This window comes from Balaenoptera musculus, chromosome 12 (assembly GCF_009873245.2).
Source record: "Balaenoptera musculus isolate JJ_BM4_2016_0621 chromosome 12, mBalMus1.pri.v3, whole genome shotgun sequence".
Classification (NCBI taxonomy): Eukaryota; Metazoa; Chordata; class Mammalia; order Artiodactyla; family Balaenopteridae; genus Balaenoptera; species Balaenoptera musculus.
In genome coordinates this window covers 9,175,089-9,192,376 of record NC_045796.1, presented here as the reverse complement: position 1 = coordinate 9,192,376, position 17,288 = coordinate 9,175,089, and the positions used below count along the sequence as shown (strand labels likewise).

Here is a 17,288-nt window from a genome sequence, read left to right as displayed (position 1 = left end):
AAGAGCAGGGTTTTTTCATTTCAGCAGGTAGGTGGACGCGGAGGTGTGTCTGTCTTTATTGCCATGTTAACGTGGCCCAGGCACGAGCCCTGAAGGTGAGGTTCACCGGGTTTGGGGCCCACCTCCCCACTTACTTGGATACGACTTTAAATCAGTCAGAAAACCTCCAGACACCTTTTCTGATTCATAAATAATGGTCTAACTGTTGTGGACACAAAATGAATAATTGTGAAAGCATTGTGTAAGCCATAAGGTACTAAAACATTTCTGTTGTGATTGCTACTGAAAAATAAGAGAACACAGGAGTAGAAGCTGTAGTGTTGCAGATTTGGGCCGACAGTGTGAGTCAGAGCTCTCCAGCTATCAGAAAAGACCAGCTTGCCCACTTGCCACCCCTGAAGCTCCAGAAGAGAAGACCTGGAGGGAAGGATGTGATGCCCAAGGGTAGAATTCCAACCAGAACACAGCAAAGCAGTCAAGATCTTGGTCCCACGGGTGACTCAGCAAATCGCTGTACTGGAGAGGACCAAAGCTGAACTGCAACTTCTGTTTTTTACAGTTTTATAGATTCTAAAGCCACTAACTAAATATGGAGAATTCATTTGTGATACTATTTAGACTATGAAGAAAACACACACTTTAAATTGGAATAATTTATTATTCTAACAAAAGTACAAAGTATGGAAAATTAGTGTATTTGAATCATTTCAGAGAGTAGAGAAAGTTTCACACTAGCAGATTTCGGCTTTTAGCACCTTTGAAAAGAAACATTCAAAGTTAAGACAAGTGGCAGGACAGGCTCCTGACTACCTTCGGTGATGATTCCTCTGACTTAGGGTGTGCAGGTCACAGAACAGTGTGGTTATTTGGTTTTTTCCTCTACATTTTGAGAGCGCCACAAAAACACACTTAAAGAGAGTGAGACAGGTGATCACTGAGTAGATGGCTGGTGGTTAGAAGATGGAAGAGAAATGTTGGGACAAAAGGAGAAAGATCACAGGCTGGACGAGGAGGTCAAATGGACAGTCCGAAGGCGCTGACAATGCAGTACATGGTCTTGTTCTCCCATCGCACAGTGCAGCTCCCTGCGGGAGGAAGGAGGCGGGTTAGGACAGAAAACTGGGAAGAACGGGGGTCTTCCGAGTTCTCACGATCATGTACTTAACTCTTGGTGGCCAAAAAAGAAGGTTGGCCAGTCTCTTTTCTATAAAGTGTTTTAAAAGGTGACTCTAATAAACATGCATTCAAAGACAGGAAACATCCAAGCACATATTTCATAAAACAACGCTTTGAATTATCTAGATCTCAGCAGGGTCCAGGCACCACAGAGCCTTCAGGGAAGTGCCCGTGACAAGCCTTCACGAAAGGAATGAAAACCGTACCGTCAGTAGAGCTGTCCCAGAAGCAGGAACTTGCCGTGTGCAATCCCGCTCCGTTCTTCTGCATGATTACACAGGTCACTTCGATAAAAACAGACTTTTATTAGAGAAATATACTTGGCAACACAAATTCCTTTCTGTCCACTTTCAGCATGTATATGTAGATCACGTGGCTGATGTTCATGATAACAATTCTAGGGGTAGAGTGCCTGGTCCTAGGACATCAACAGATCACCACAGGCTTGTCCTGAGAGCATCAGATCTGAAATGCTGGTACATCCCTGCGTTCCCGCAGCCCCACAGGCCAGGTGGGCGGTAACGTGCACAAGCCGAGTGACCTGCTCCTACCAGGAACCTCCTCTGAGCTCAGGCCACGCTGCTCTCCTGACACAGACTCGCCTCTGATCAGTATTTAAAGAACCACCACCAATACAAACAAGAGGCAAAAATTCATTACCAATGTATTTAAATGGTTTCCCCAGCTTGGTGAGTTGGCTTAAGGTCTGCTCCACTACGTTTGTGGTCCACTGATTCACTTTGCTGTGCTGATAGGCGTTGCCACCGATGGCACTTTCTATGGCCTGGAAGACAGAGCACGCTGGTCACTGTTAGCAGAACACACCAAACACCTTCCAGCCACTCCTGAGGTTAGCACAGTTAGTACCGCACCCTAAGAACTGCTGAAATACAATTTGCATAAAGTGTAAATAAGCTTATTTGTAACCACGAGGACTCCTTTGCAAATGTACCTTTTGTTCTAACCGTGTTATATTTCATTTGAATGCTTTATATTCATTTTTTAAAATATGTAATTATATGGGACTTCCCTGGTGGTCCAGTGGCTAACACTCCGCGTTCCCAACGCAGGGGGCCCGGGTTCGATCCCTGCTCGGGGAACTAGATCCCGCATGCCGCCAACTAAAGAGTCCGCATGCCACAACGAAGATCCTGCATGCTGGAACTAAGACCCAGTGCAGCCAAATAAAAAAAAGTAATTAGCATCTGATCTGTCAAGTTTTTTAAACATTTTGACTGAATTTAATGTTTGCTGTTGTGATTACTGTCTGGAGATAAGCAATGCATTTTCTTCCTACTGAGGCTAGAAAATATCTTCCTTTGCCTATTTCTTTCTTAAAAGTACACTAGAGATAGAGGAATCTTTTGTCGGTTGTACAACTGACAATGTACAAACCTATCCAAATAATCATGTATTGATATTTACAAATACTTCCTTTACCCAGCATCTTCTGGGAATATGTTACCACAGAAGTACATTTTTCAGAAAACTAAAGAACCCTTCTATCTATTCCAAAACTTAGTTTGTGATGAATTTTTTCTTTATTATGAAATTCCTTGTCTCCTTTTCTGTGCTCTATTCTGGGTGGGTTCACCCTGTGTGCTTCAGAGGGTATTCAGGAATACACGCGGTCCCTGGCCCCAACTCTTGGTCCAGCTGGTAATGAGGACAGCCCCATTTTATGGTTTTCTGGGCCTTTTATGCTGGTGCCTGTGTGCCTGCTTCTAAGCAGCTTTCTTTTCTACTCCTTTTCTAACTTGTGCTGGAAACCAGAAAACTGAGTTTTTATGACACTTATGACCTAAAATAATAACATTCAGTGAGGCCTAAGTTCTGTCCTCAGACGTGGAGGGAAAAAGTCCCTGAGTTGTATACAACGGTGACAGACTGGGGTCTACTGCCGGCGGCCTAGCCCAGAGACCTTGGTTTTGAGGAACAGAAGCTACCTACAGTCACGCCGTGAGAGCGGCCTGCTCCCCTCACAAACCGTCACAGCTCTTCCGCACCCTCGGCCGTGTCCTGCTCCCTCGCCAGCTCAGAGCTGAACCTGGGACCAGGGTATTAATAGCTCTGGGCGTCCTCAAAGAAGTAGGGGCTGCACTCAAGCTAAACCTCTCACTCTGGCAAGCCTCTCCACACATGCTTCGGAATTCACTGTTTTTCAGGGAGGGAGGAAAACCCTCTGCTAATTTTGGACCCATCCAAATTTACTGCTACCCAATGCTTAAAATAGCTCGAGTACAGAATTAACCTATTGCCTAGAGGCAAAAAAAAGCTGTAGAGGCCCATGTGAAAGTAACACCACACTGTAACTTTATGCTTCCACGAGACTGGGAAGGTCTACTTGCAATGGTACTTGCTGCCTGGGAACCAAGTCAAAGACAGTGAAGAAAACAAGCGAGGCCCAAGGAGGCTTCATGACAAGCCAACTCCATTTCTCAGAGTTCTAGTGAAATTCACCCATCTTCCTGCTCCCTACCATGTTCCTAAGAAACACTGTATTTTGAAAAACGACAAGGGCTTCCCTGGTGGCACAGTGGTTAAGAATCCGCCTGCCAATGCAGGGGACGCGGGTTCGAGCCCCAGTCTGGGAAGATCCCACACGCCGTGGAGCGACTAACCCCGTGCACCACAACTACTGAGCCTGCGCTCTAGAGCCCACGAGCCACAACTACTGAAGTCTGTGCGTCTACTGAACCCGCGTGCCACAACTACTGAAGTCCGTGTGTCTAGAGACCGTGCTCCGCAACAAAGAGAAGCCACCGCGATGAAAAGCCCGCGCACCCCAACGAAGAGTAGCCCCTGCTCGCTGCAACTAGAGAAAGCCCGCGCGCAGCAATGAAGACCCAACGCAGCCAAACAAAAAAATTTAAAAAATAAGTAAATTTTAAAAAAAGAAAAACAATGACAAGCAAACTGTTATACATCCTGAAAGCAAGCAGAAAATCATGCCTGATGTGGAATAATACATACGGCAGAACAAAATCATTTTGCTTTCTGATGATGTTCACGAAAATAGGTTGTGGTTCTTTATCACTCTGGCATTAGTCAATAACTTGCACTGATAATAATTTGCATTGGAGTAAATTCCAAATCACATATATAACCTCAAATGGTATTGGTAAACTTAGATCATCTAATAACCGTCTTTTAGCCACTGGCTTCATTTTGTGCTCAGTGTACCCAGGGAGGGAAACTGACTAGGAAAACGTTTCTGGCCTCCTTCCTGCCCCAGGCTGCCCCCCTGCTCAGCACTAGTCCAGCCACAGCCACCTCCCTCCAATCCCTCAAACATACCACGCACACTCCTTACCACAGGGCCTTTGCACTTGTCCACTGCCTGGAATATTTGTCCCCCTCTTTTCACTGAGTTAACACTCCCATTTTCTCAGATTCCAGCTCTGAACTCACTAGGTGGGTTAATCCCTCAAAGCACCACCTACTGTGGCAGTTACCACACAGGGAATGCACGTTTACATTTTCCAGTGTGATTATTACCATGAGTCTTTGATGCTAAAAGGTTATAGAATCAAGCCTTAGTAACATTCAATAATAATGCTAGTATATAAAATGTTCTGTCTCATTTAAAATATATAATTAACATAATATGGGAGTAATTCTTATCTAGATAATTCATTGAAGTAAAAACTGTTATTTGAAATGCCAAAACACACAGGCTCAGTTGAAACAATTCCAAGACAGTATTTAAAACATTATTTTCACTCATACAAGCCATTAATCAAACACTGAAGAAGGGAGCATTTCTCCTCTTACCTCTTTTACAATGTTGCTCACTTCATCAACAACAAAAGCAGTCTGTAAGGAAGACAATTAGTTAAGTTTGATTGATTTAAAAGATCCTTTTCCACTGCACTGATTAATGCAAATTTAGGTAATGAACATGATTTAGAAATGAAGATCTTAGAAATAATCTAACCAGGCTGTTCATTTCACTGAGGAAAACATTAAGGAGCTCCCTGAGGATCCCAGAGCTAATGAGAGGCAGTCAGGAGACTTAGGACACAGGTACACAATTTAAAGGTTTTCTGGTTTGTTTTTGTTTTAATCATGCCATGATCCAAAAGACTGACTTCACCCTAAACTAGAATTCAATCTCTCCATCCGTTTCAGCTGGCTGCTAGGATCATTACTATAGATGTTTAATGAGTTACTTGACTTTTATATAAATTAACTGACTCTTTCCCTGATTGTAAACTTGTCAGGAGGCTTGCAACTTGAGACATCTTGGTTTTGGCGGTTTGTTTTTAACCACTATTTGTGGTCAGATTTACCATGATTTTACTGTTTTCTTTCTCAGTGCTGTCCTACTTCAGGACTGTACAGCCAGCGGCTGGCACGGCCATTCCCCGCCAGTGTGTCGAGGTGAGCTGGGAGGTGGGCTGTCAGCGGGAATCCAGTGCCAGGAGTTTATATAAATGGTTTTCTTTTTTCTTTCTTTTTACATATGGTACATCTGAACGGGTACAAGGTTCCCTCTGAATCCTGGGAACCTTATTTCCTGAGCTTTGCAGATGCTTTCCAGAGGGCAGCCCCAGGCCCTCAGTCCACGTGCATCCCGGTGGAATAAAGGCAGAGAGTCTGGCAGGGTGTTTTCCTCCCTGTGGGATTGCTGACCACTGTGGCCCTGTGCTAGCAATGCCCCTTTCTTCCCAGGACTCAAGAGCTGACTGCCTGAAGCCCACCTGCTCTACTCAGAAGTCATACTGGGAGACAAAGCCAACTCACCAAGTTAATGAACATCTGCAGTATCCTAGATTAAATTATTTCTCTAAGTTTAAAGGATCCTTCCAAGAGACTTCAGTGATCCTAAACCATACAGGAAGGTCCCTGTATAACCTTCCATGTGGTTAAAATATGAAAAAGGGTGAGGGGCATTTCAGTGGACTTTTCGTGGAAAGTACAGCAGTTGTACAGAATCCACTGGGCAGTTTCAGTTTCTACAGGAAAGATGAACAATGAACGGAGAGTAGAGTTATTAATACAAAGATCCAGGTATCTACATGAAGTTAGGGGATATGCAGAGGCTGTTAGGAGGAGTGGGGTGGATTAGTAAACGCCCACAGCAGGCCTGCTAGAAAGAAGAGAGTCATGGTCTCAGCCTCCCAGGGCTTTATCTTGTGTAAAACACAGATCAACTCTGTTGAGCCCTTTCATTTCTCGGATATGCAGTTGAGATCTGAAATAATGAAGTCACTTAGCCACCTCATTGGTGAGCGCCAGAATTAGAGTGCAGAGTATTAAAATGCCAGTATTAAGGACTTCCTCTATATTGCCATTTCCTTTCTTAAAAGTTACTCAATATGCCTATAATACAAGCCATTTTCCAATATTATATTAGTGCACAGTTTACAGGGAAACGTTTTTCCTTGGCTCCCTGCTCCTCAACTATGACTTCTCCTAATTATTCACTTGATTGCTGCCAGCATTCAGACACTGATGATGACACGACCATAGACAGTTTGTGCTAGTTTGGAAATTAGATAAAAACTGAAACTCTGAAGATCAGTCCTTAAGCCTTATATATATATTTCCCTCAAAACATTCCTGCTTAGACTAAATTTCAAAAATGGTAAAATAACCTGTTATTTTTGACAGGCTGCATAATAAATAGGGCTCCATTTATTTGTATTTCAACAAGAATTATTTAGCGAGAAGAAAAATGGGCAGCTATTCTATAAGAGGCGCATCCATCAGCTATATTCCCTGAATGCTCGTAAGCTTGAAGGAGAGCCATGAAACGGCACACGTCATTACAGTGAATGTCTTCTGCTTGGTAAATAACTGTATGCGCTACCCTGCTTCTTCGTTGGGGCAGTAAGAGATGACTCTTCTCCCACCACAAATAGGAGCTATTTTACTGTCGTCTCAAACTCAAATGAAATGGGAGTGACGGTGGCCTCGGTGGGCGTTGCGCGCAGCACCGAAGAACAGGTGTGGAAACGGAGACAAAAGCAGGTTCTCCTATTGGGCACGTCTGCTTTTTGCCCACAGCCAGAGGATCCAATCCTTGACTGAAGGGACTTGAGAGATGTGACTGTACGTGCGGCTCACTCTGGAGTCTTGCGTGCATCAGCGACACACAAGCGGCGGCCTTCAGTCTTCCCCACCCGCGGGCGGTGTCTGCATCACGGAATAAACGCAGCGAGTGGCGGCGCTCTCTCGGGGTCGGGGGCGCGGCGGGCCGGGGGCGCCGGGGAGGCGAGCGGCGCGGCGGGTAGGCTCCCGGGGGCGCCGCCGGCGGAAGGCGTCCCGGGGCTGCGGAGCCCCCTCCACGCCCCGCCCCGCCCCACGAGCCCCGCCCCGGGCAGGGCGACGACGCCCTGAGCCGGCCCGGCGGTGGGTCACCGCGAAGCGCTCGGCAGGGCGCCGGTGCCGACAGCCTGAGCCGGGGACGGCCGCTGCCCACGTCTAGACGCGGCCCGGGTGCCCGCACAAGCCCCTGGCTGCCGCCGCCCACCCGCACCCGGAACTCCCGGCCTCCACCCGTCCCGTCGCCGCCCCAGCGGTTACCTCCTCGGTAGCCTGGTAGTCTTCCATCTTTCCTTCGGCGCCTCGCCTCCGCCTCCCTGAGTAGAGCGCACTGCGCAGGCGCACTCAGGCCCCGCCCCCGCGCCTGGCCCCGCCCTCCTCTAGGGCCCCCGCCCACTCCCTCCCTGACCCAGTTGCCAGTGCCGCTCCGACCAGCCCGGCGGTCGTTCGGCGTTAGCTCCTTCTGCCGTGCTCCCGGGGCCGACGGTTTCCGCGGGAACCCGCCAGGGAATCCCGGCAGCTCCCTACACCTCAGCAACGAAAACAAAACAAATGGACAAAGCCAGTCCGGGAGGGGAAGAGTCGTCCTGGCCCCTCCCTCCGGTTCGTACTGTGTGGGTTAATTTGAACGTTCAAGCGAGTTTGGACACCTGGTAACAAACTGTAAAGTGATTTCTGAACGTGATGGGCTGTCAGATATTGTTTGCAGTCCACTTAAGGATCCAAGGTTAGGAAACTTCAGCTGTGAACGAAACCTTCCTTTGGGGAGGTAAGTTTTCCATATAAATGAGATTTTTTTTTTTTTTTCCTACAGTCACCATTAAAAAAAAAAATTGGGGGGTGGGAAACATTGTAAAATGCTTCACACTTCCTGGCTGCCTTAAGCAGAATGACCTAGACATACACTTAACTTGTCTACAAGGGTCTTTATAAAAATTAGTAATGGCGCTGGGCACTGGTCTAGCGCCCTCCAAGAAGGGCTGGGCTATATGTACCTGCTTGCTTGCGTGTGATCTGAGGCTAAAACCTTTGACTTTGGGGGCTACTTTTTCTGTTGTTTTTACCACACCCTCAAAGTCAATCTGTCACTTCTTACCTCTCCAGAGACCAGTAGCTAAAACCCACTTCCCATCCTCCCAGGAAGGGCTGACCACGGGACCCTGAGACTTGGTAGAATTAAGCTGCAGAGACCACATTCAGTTCATCTGCAACCCTTGTTTCTGTGCTATAGAATCTGAGTTCCATGCTGGCAGAATCCGTTTTATTCACTAATGTGTCCCCTGCCCCTTCCATTGTACCTGGCACATGGTAGGTGCGCAATTAAAATTTATTGAATGAATGATTTCCCTACACATTAGTTCTGCCTCATACCCAGTTGCAGAGAACTGGGAGTGGAGGAAGAGGCAATCGCCTGCCTCCTGGGAAAGGGGGAGGGGGAGAGGGTGAAAGACACAAGGCTGCCCTGCCCTGGACACCTGGCTTGAGCAAGGGGACCTGCTGGGTGGGAACCGGCTGCCCTCTCACACCTGGTTTCTGATTCTCAGATTCTGAACTCTACGCTTTGAGTTTTGTTCCCTTCCTGTTATCTGGCTTCAACTCACCTGTTCCAGTGTTTCAGCCTGAAGCCTCAGTCTACATGGGATTCTAAGTCTGGCATTTCTTTGTTTTGTCTTCCTCACATTCCCAGCTTCACCTAAGATCCCAAGATCCCTTATCAGGTGTCCTTCTCCATCACTTGACCCCAGTTCCAGCCCCTCAGCAACACCACACTCCTGAGCCAATCAGGGGCCTTTTCACCCTCTTCTAATTTTCTTCTGCTCTCCTGCGGTGGCCCTGGAGGCCCACTAGCTACGTGTGTTAGAATTATGTGCAAAGCAAGAGGGAACAATTCTGAGTGAGGTTTGGGACATCTTTTCTAAATTGTTCCATAGCCTTTTAAGAATTTCCTAATTCAAATGAGTGTCCTGAATGGCTGCTGGGATAGTGCATTAGTAATGCTTAGATCTTAAGTTATACTGTGACTGAAAATCACCAGCATGTGCATAAATCAACAGAAAACATGTAAATGTGAATTTTAAAAAATTTTACATGCCTTTAGCTTATCTGCATTGGGTACCCCTCTCCAATTTTAACTATCAAAGAACATTCATTAAATGATCATAATACATGCTATAGTTATATTGAGTCTGCCCCAGAAATGGATAAGTTAGTCTGTGTATCTTCAGAACTATTTGTTCACTTATTCAACACACATGACAGTGAGCACTCACTTTGCTGCAGCCTCTGAGCTGGAGTGGAAGCTCCAGAGTTGACTAGGATACGGCCTTGATGGAAAAACTTGAAAAACTTATTTCTGTCAATGGGAGGATTTGAATTCTCTAGGCTCAGTGATGTTGTAGTGCTTGGAAAAATGCAGTGCAGGGGTTGTATTCTGCCCAGTTGATGTACACTCTGCAGGGCTAAAGAATTTAAAATCACTATGGCATTTGGCAGTTGACTAGCTGCCATTCCAGCACCCCGACTCTGCCAAGAATGAATGTCCATTAGAAGTCCTGCAGTATAAACACACTGACTCAGAGCTGCTCATGAATCTCCAGTATTTAGCCGTATTTTAGAATAACGTTTAGGTTTCTGTGCAGCGAGTCAGTGGAGTGGATCTTGGATTTGCTTTTCAATTTGGGGCTTAGCCATAAGTTGGCAGATGTTGTGTGCTTTGTTGCTTTGAGTCGAGCCTCTTAAATACACTCTAGAAATAAGGATTGTTGTTGTCAATGCCTTATTTAGCAAGTGTGGGCCAAATAATCATAGCCCTGTCACCTCAACAGATAATATCCACAGCCACAGTTGGGTCTCCCAGTGCTGTCTATGCTCTGCAGCCGTTTGCCATCCAAATCCAATCCTGGGGATGCTCGAGTTTTCCTTCCTTTCCCTGTGCTTAGGAGTGTGTTACTGAGATGTACCGTGGAGTCATGCTAAGTCACTAATGATGAGGAGGAGGAGGAGGAAGGTGCTGATGATGATGATGGCAATTGCAAAACACTCAAGTGTGAGGAATGTAACGTTGTAATGGAGAAGAAAATAAACTTGTGGCTGACACAGATCTAAAGTGAGAATCCTGTGCTGAGAAGTTACATGCTAACGAGATTGGCTAAGAAATGCCTATATTTAGGTCTGCTGTCCGCTGGGAAGCACGGGCACAGTGGGACTGAAATACCTCTGTACCAACTGGAAATGGCCGTTGCTCTGAACCCCTTGGCTCCCTCTTCCTTCCAATCCTGCCCACCCCTGCCCCTTCCCTGGGACCTCATCCCAAGATCCAACAACTAAAGGATAATTCGGGGCATAGCAGGGCCACCAGCAGGCATTTCTTCTGACCAATCATTTCATGCTGTGGTAGTTATTAACTAGTTTATCAGTTCTGTGTATATGAAAAAAACACACACACTACATCAGTCAGCATAGGCTAGGTTAGCTGAAGAAACAAATGACCCTAGACTCTTGGTGGCTGACAACAACAAATGTGTATTTGTCGCTCACGCTACATGACCATCAAGGGTCTGCTGTGGCTCTGCCCGGTGTGTTCTCCACGCATCGGCTGGGACCAGGCTGACGGAGCAGGCTGACTCCAAAGTCAGTGAGGGAGAGGGAAGGGGGAGGGGACAGTGGCCCCAGTGCTGCCTGGAAGGCGCTGCTCATAAATGCGCACACTTCGCCGTCCAGAGCGTGTCTCTCGGCTGACCTGGGTTTATAGGGCAGGCACGCTTATGGGAGAAGAATGCTACAAGCTGCCACACACAGCATTCTGAAGGCTTCCCTTGGTGATTTATTGATACCATGTTCACGCTCTCTTTGCCTGACCCCTGCCCATTCATCAACCTGACCACTCTCCCCTTCCACTGCTACTCTGGTCTAATCCCCAGGCCAGCCCTGTGTCACCTCGCTTCAGTTTCAGATGTGATCTATTTCTACCCATTCAGTTTCAACACCCAGGTACATTCTATCTTTACCAGCTCTCCCCTGCTGTCCACTGTAGCCTGAGGCCTTAGGTCGGTGGTCTCCAAACTTCTGTAATCGTGCCCATCTAGCACGAATAATTTTTGAGCGGGTATCCCAAAAGTATGTTTATTTCAACTGTGATATGTTAAGCTACGAATCCATTTATTTAATATTAATAAAGTTTAAGTTTTATCTTTTTGAAAAATAAATATAAAAAGAAGTTCTAATGTTTTCTTAGTATATCCTACTGTTATGGGCTGAATCGTGTCTCTCCCCAGATTCATATGTTGAAGCCCTAACCCCTAGTGCTTTGAATGTGACCTTCTATATTTGGAAATAGGTGTATTTAGAGACCTATTTAGGGTCTTAAAATAGGTAATTAGGTTAAAGTGAGGTCCTTAGGGTGGATCTAATCCAATACGACTGATGTCCTTATAAGAAGGGAATGGGACACAGAAAGGCACAGAGAAATCAAGTGAAGACATAGAGATAAGATAGCCGTCAACAGGCCAAGGAGCAAGGCCTCCAGAGAAAACCAATCCTGGAAATACCTTGATCTTGAACTTCTAGACTCCAGAACTGTGAGAAAGTAAATTTCTGTTGTTTAAGCCACACAGTCTGTGGTATTTGTTGCAGCAGCCTTAACAAAGTAATACACCTACTTTGGAAATAATTAGTCTAGGATACCCTCATTCTAAAAACATTTTCTTCCAAATACTCCTAAATGGATTCACTTACTATCTTATGCTACAAAATAGTAATACTACTACTAAAGAAACAGCAGTTATTATTTGTTAAGGATCTTCTTAGGCCATGGGTCCTAGACCATGATCACAGTGACAGTGCCTGACGTAGTAGGTGCACAATAAATATTTATGAATGAGTTGAATGAACTGTAATCTAAGAGAGAAGCCTTGTGACCCTCCCCAGGAAACAAGCTCAGAGAGGCCAAGTGGTTTGCTCAAGGTGACTCAGGTCTGTCTCACCCCAAAGCCGGCCCTCTTAATTCACTCTTCCCTCTTGTCATGTTAATCCTCCCGCCCACCCCTGATCATCACTTGATGGAATTTCCCCATCTCAGGTCATCATCCTCAGGCCACAGAAGAATGAGATCTCAGAACCGAAGAGCCGAAGGGATGAACAAAGTGAATCTCACAGCTGAGGAAGCCGAGGCCCAGGAGTATTTGGAGAGATCTAGTGATTCCCAAGGCCACACAGCATACCTTAATCTTGGTCATCAGCTGACTCGCCTGAACCATAGTCTCTCAATTAGAGTTCATACTAGTTCAGCCTCGAGAGCGAGTCTGAGGTCCTCAAAAGAGACCGTTAAGGGGGAAAAAAAGACAAGTCCACAGAGAGGGAGAAGATATCTGTGATATAAATATCTGACAAAGGACTCATATCCTGAATATATAAAGAACTTCTACAAATCAATAACAGAAAGATAACCCAATAGCAAAACAGGCAAAAGACATGAACAGGTCCTACATCAAAGCAGATATCCAAATGACCAATAAACATATAAAAAGATGTCAAATTGCTCAGCTACTCTATACATCAGGGAAATGAAAATTGAAACCATAATGTGATACCACTATACACCCACCAGAATGGATAAAATAAGAAAGGCAGACAATATTAAGTGTTTGGGAGGATGTGGAGCCCCCGGAACTTGTTGCCGATAGAGGATATAAACTAGTTCGACAACTTTGGAAGACTGGGTGGCTGGGTGGCAGCATTTGCTAAGGTTGAACGTACACCTAACCTGTGACTAGCAATTCCACTCCCGGACACATAACCAGCAGACACGTATGCAAATATTCATCCAAGCGTTTGTAGCAACACTATTCATAACAGCCCAAAATTATAAATAGCACAAATGTCCATCAACAGTACAATAAACAAATGTTTTAATCTGTTCATACAATGAAATACAACACCGCAATGAGAATGAACAAACTATAACGACATGCAATAGTATGAATCTCATAAACACGCTGAACAACAGAAGCCAGGCAAAAAAATTGTTAATATCGTATGATTCCATTTACACAAAGTGCAAAATCGGGAGGACTAATGAATGATGTTAAAGGTCAGGATAATCGTTACCTTTCGGGGGGGAAGATGTAACCGGAAGGCCTATGAGGGGCTCCCGAGATGCTGTTTAAGTTTTGTTTCTTGATAGGGATGCGTTCACTTTGGGAGAATTTATCAAGCTGTGCTTATGATTTGTATCTTATTCCATACGTACGCTATACTTCAGTGAAATTTACCCCCCAAAGTCCGTGCCAGTCTTGTTATAAATGAACTCTTGAGTTAACAGCTGTTCTTTGAGATGTCATTACATTAGTCATTTACACTTGAGGTCAATGGAGAAACCCCTTGCAAACGTGGGAACGTTTGACTAATTGAAGCCTCTAGTCTCTTTGGGGGTTTCTTTGGTCGGGATGAAACACTGCAGTAGCATCAGCGTGGTCTTTCCTCCAACAAAAAACATACCCTGTTGGCATACAAGAGCGCCTGGGTGTGGTTTCAGGCGGCTTTGCTGTGGGGTCCTTGGCGAAAGGCGGTTAGTAGCCACAGAGGCACTCAGGGCCCGCCTGCCCGACAGGAAGGAAAGAGAAATACGTCAGTTGTTCTAGCACGAAGAAAAAGTGACTTCCTTCTCCAGAACGAGCTCCCCTGGTCTCCTCTCTTGAAGCTGAGGCAAAGGTAGGCTGAGCACCTGCGTCCAGCCCTTCGGGCAGATTGTTTTAAGGGTGGGGTGGATAGAGCTTACAGTTTATATAACTTCTCTTAAACTAATGGCTTCGAAAATGTAGGAAATAAAAGCAATGATATATCAGACAAAGGATAACTTGTAATTTTATTGAATAGCATATATTTTAAATGTAGGATAAGAATGATTTAAATGGAAAGGAGGGATACTTTAGAGTTAGTTAAAAAACTAAACCAAACTAAACCAAAAAATACTATCCAAAAGCTATACGGTGTGAATTTTTTCTAAGGTGGTAGAGAGTGTTGTTTGATTTCCTTTTTGGTTTGTAAATTCTTATACATACAGTTTATTATTGTTTGTCTCTGAATCTACTTCACAGATTCCAATTTTTTGATCCCCCATAATTTTTAGTTTGGAGGTGGAACATAAATGTAATTTTAAAATTAAGAAAATTAAGTTAGCTGGGGTCTAATTTAAATGTCTTGCAATTCAGCCTCCTTAACCCCCAAACAGAATTTCTTGACAAAAGGAGAGATTATGAGAAGAAAATGCATGTTAGATATTAAGTATCTACTAAGAAGTTAGAATTGGTATAGAAAAAGATTATTTAGCCAAGATAGTAGAAGATTCTAAGTTCTTAATTTTCCTGTCTAAACAAAGCATAAGACTTTGGAGTTAAACAGACCCAGATTAGAGTGTGACTTTAGGTAAATTACTTAATTGCTGCAAGCGTCACTCTCCTCGTCTGTAAAATGGGTGTCCTTACATCATAAGGTTGCAATGAGGACTGAGATTGTGTGTGTAGAGAACTTGTCAAACTGTCTGGTCCAGAGTAAGTGCCGAATGTCAATAAACAGTACCGGTTGATACAAAAAAAGTATAGTGACAATTATGAGTAGTACCTCCTGTATATAACAATATGATAATATTAATTCTCATCTTTTTACTTTTCCATGAGAAAAGGTCAAGTTTAAGCCTGAAATATCATGGATTTCTATTTCAATGTTTAACTTTGATTCTAAAAAGGCATTTGGGGGGTTGTTTTTGGTGGCAAGATGTCTATGTGAATGAGAAAGAATAGACTCCACAGTGAAGGGCAGGAGCCTTCCAGAAGGGGCACCCTTTCTGCCTTCTCCTGTCTCTTGGAGGTGTCAAGTTTTCTAGACTTAAACCCACAAACACACAACGTCATATATTAAGGACAGAGTTTTGAGGGACCTGAAGCTTATACGATGTCTGGAGACTTTAAGAAAACAAATACAAGATCAGGAATTGCAAATGAAGGGGCCAGAAGCCCAAGGTCACTGGCTTCCCGGAAAATCCACCTCTGTTTCAGTGACCAGAGAGACAAAGAATTTGAAAAGGCTTGTCTCTATTTCCATGTCACACTTCCTGAGGGACACACAAGCAAATTGTCTCTCCTTTGCAAAAAGGAATCCATCAAGCCTGTGAGTATGAGGCCAGCTTGAGCTGGAACCACAGACACAAGAGCCGCCTTGCGTTCAGCTCCTTCCTTAGGAGGACGGACTAGTGGTCCTTGCGGCTGTTCCAGGCGTCCATAAGGAAAGGCCATGTGCAAAAAAGGGATGACATTTTCAGGTGAAGCTGCAAGGTCTGCGTAGTCACTCAACTTTTCCCCCTGCATTCGAGGCAGAAAGTATTGTGGCTGCCTTCGGAAAAAACTGCAGCTTCTCAAGGAAACAGCTGTGGTAAAACACAGCCGCGGAGGGTGCAGTCTCTGAAGCGACGGGGGCTGTGAGCCTTGCTCGGCTGTGGCTTTCAGCCTTGGGCACGGTCTCTAGTTTGCCTTGAAAGTCTGGGTGGCGATGACAGTCGTGTTCACACGCAGGCATGTCAGGCATGTCGCCCAATCTGCCGCATTTCCCTCCATCACAGGCAGGGGGTGGTGCTTTCGTTCCTTTGATGTGATGACCAGCTGCTCAGAGATGATAGATATTTAGATGAAAGGACATGGGGACGGCCTGCAGATAAAGAGCGTTTCCTTTCCTGTCCTCCTCTTCTCTTCTCGCCCTCAGTTTCACGTTTCTTGTACTTTTCCCCCTCGTCAGATCTAAAAAGCCGAAGTCAATCTTGGCTGTTAGGCTGAGGAAAGAAAGCAAGCATGGCTTCAAAAGTCACACGTGTTTAGCGACTTCCCTGGAGGTCCAGTGGTTAAGACTCCGCGCTTCCACTGCAGGGGACGAGGGTTCGATTCCTGGTCGGGGAACTGAGATCCCGCAAGCCGCTCGGCCAAAAATATTTTAAAAACACACACGTTTGGATGTTCCGTTCCCCTGGCAAAAGGGGTCCCACCCGTTTCTCCCCTGGGACTCTTTCCGCGCACCCCCCGCCCCCCAGCCATCTCTGCTCTCTCCATACGCGGTGAATCACGCCTTCCTCTGAGCATTCTCTTCTGCAGATCCTTACGTGCTTATACTCATCCTACCGTGTCAGAACTTATTTGTTCGCATGTCCATTTTCTGGCTGGAGTGTGGGCTTTTTGAACGCAGAGACTGGCTCCTACTTATTTTATATCCTCAATCCCTGGCACATGCCTGGTACACACAAGGCCCAATGAAATCAGCGCTGTGAATCAATGCACTGATCACCACAACCAAACTGCGTTTGTCTGGATGCAAATTTCCACTGGGACACAGCATGACTGGCTACCGACAAGATGGAAATACGCGGACTGAAGGACTGTGCTGGGTTTAGGAGGGGCCCCTGCTGTCTCAGTCCCTATCGGTCCCAGAGAAATGGCTTGAGTCCTGCTTTGGGGCCTTCTTGAAGGGGAAGATGGGGAGCAGAGAGGACTAGTTCTGGCCGCTCCAGCTTCCAGCTGTTGCTCTAGGGCTGTACCCAGATGATTCCAGAATTGGGGTTTGATGCCAGGTTGTCCGACACCCAAACCCATGCTGAGATGGGATGGTTTGCTGTGCAGTGCTTCTCCAAGTGGCTCTGGGAGACTTTTTCCTTCCAAGTGGTGCTTTGGTGTAGGTTTTATTTTTTAATGGTTAGATAAAATTAGACTGGTAGATGGGATACTGTAAAACAAAGGCAGTCACCATTACAAATTTACAAAAATGCAATTGAGAAAGGAGGTTGGGGGCTAGTCTCAGCTCCATGT

At 45.5% G+C, this 17,288-nt stretch overlaps 1 protein-coding gene across 2 annotated transcripts; it reads right to left on the bottom strand.

Moving 5' to 3' along the window:
• Positions 1-638: 638 nt before the first annotated feature.
• Positions 639-7,794, bottom strand: DYNLT1 (dynein light chain Tctex-type 1). 2 transcript variants are annotated; one of them, XM_036871007.1, is made up of 5 exons: positions 7,708-7,794; positions 4,951-4,992; positions 1,837-1,960; positions 1,383-1,460; positions 639-1,085 (listed from the first exon to the last, which is right to left on the bottom strand). In XM_036871007.1, exons 1-5 carry the CDS (start codon positions 7,732-7,734, stop codon positions 1,015-1,017), a joined length of 342 nt encoding a protein of 113 aa, XP_036726902.1. In that variant the 5' UTR covers positions 7,735-7,794; the 3' UTR covers positions 639-1,014. The 2 variants fall into 2 exon arrangements, with proteins under 2 accessions (XP_036726902.1, XP_036726903.1); XM_036871008.1 differs by lacking the exon at positions 639-1,085 and having other exon boundaries at positions 1,385-1,440.
• Between the last annotated feature and the right edge of the window lie 9,494 nt (positions 7,795-17,288).

Coding starts and splice junctions, on each gene's coding strand:
- DYNLT1 (XM_036871007.1), bottom strand. CDS start 7,734: ATGGAAGACTACCAGGCTACCGAGGAG. Junction 4,993..7,707: donor ACTACCAGGCTACCGAGGAG/GTAACCGCTGGG, acceptor TCTTCCTTACAG/ACTGCTTTTGTTGTTGATGA. Junction 1,461..1,836: donor GAAACCATTTAAATACATTG/GTAATGAATTTT, acceptor TTTTTATCGAAG/TGACCTGTGTAATCATGCAG.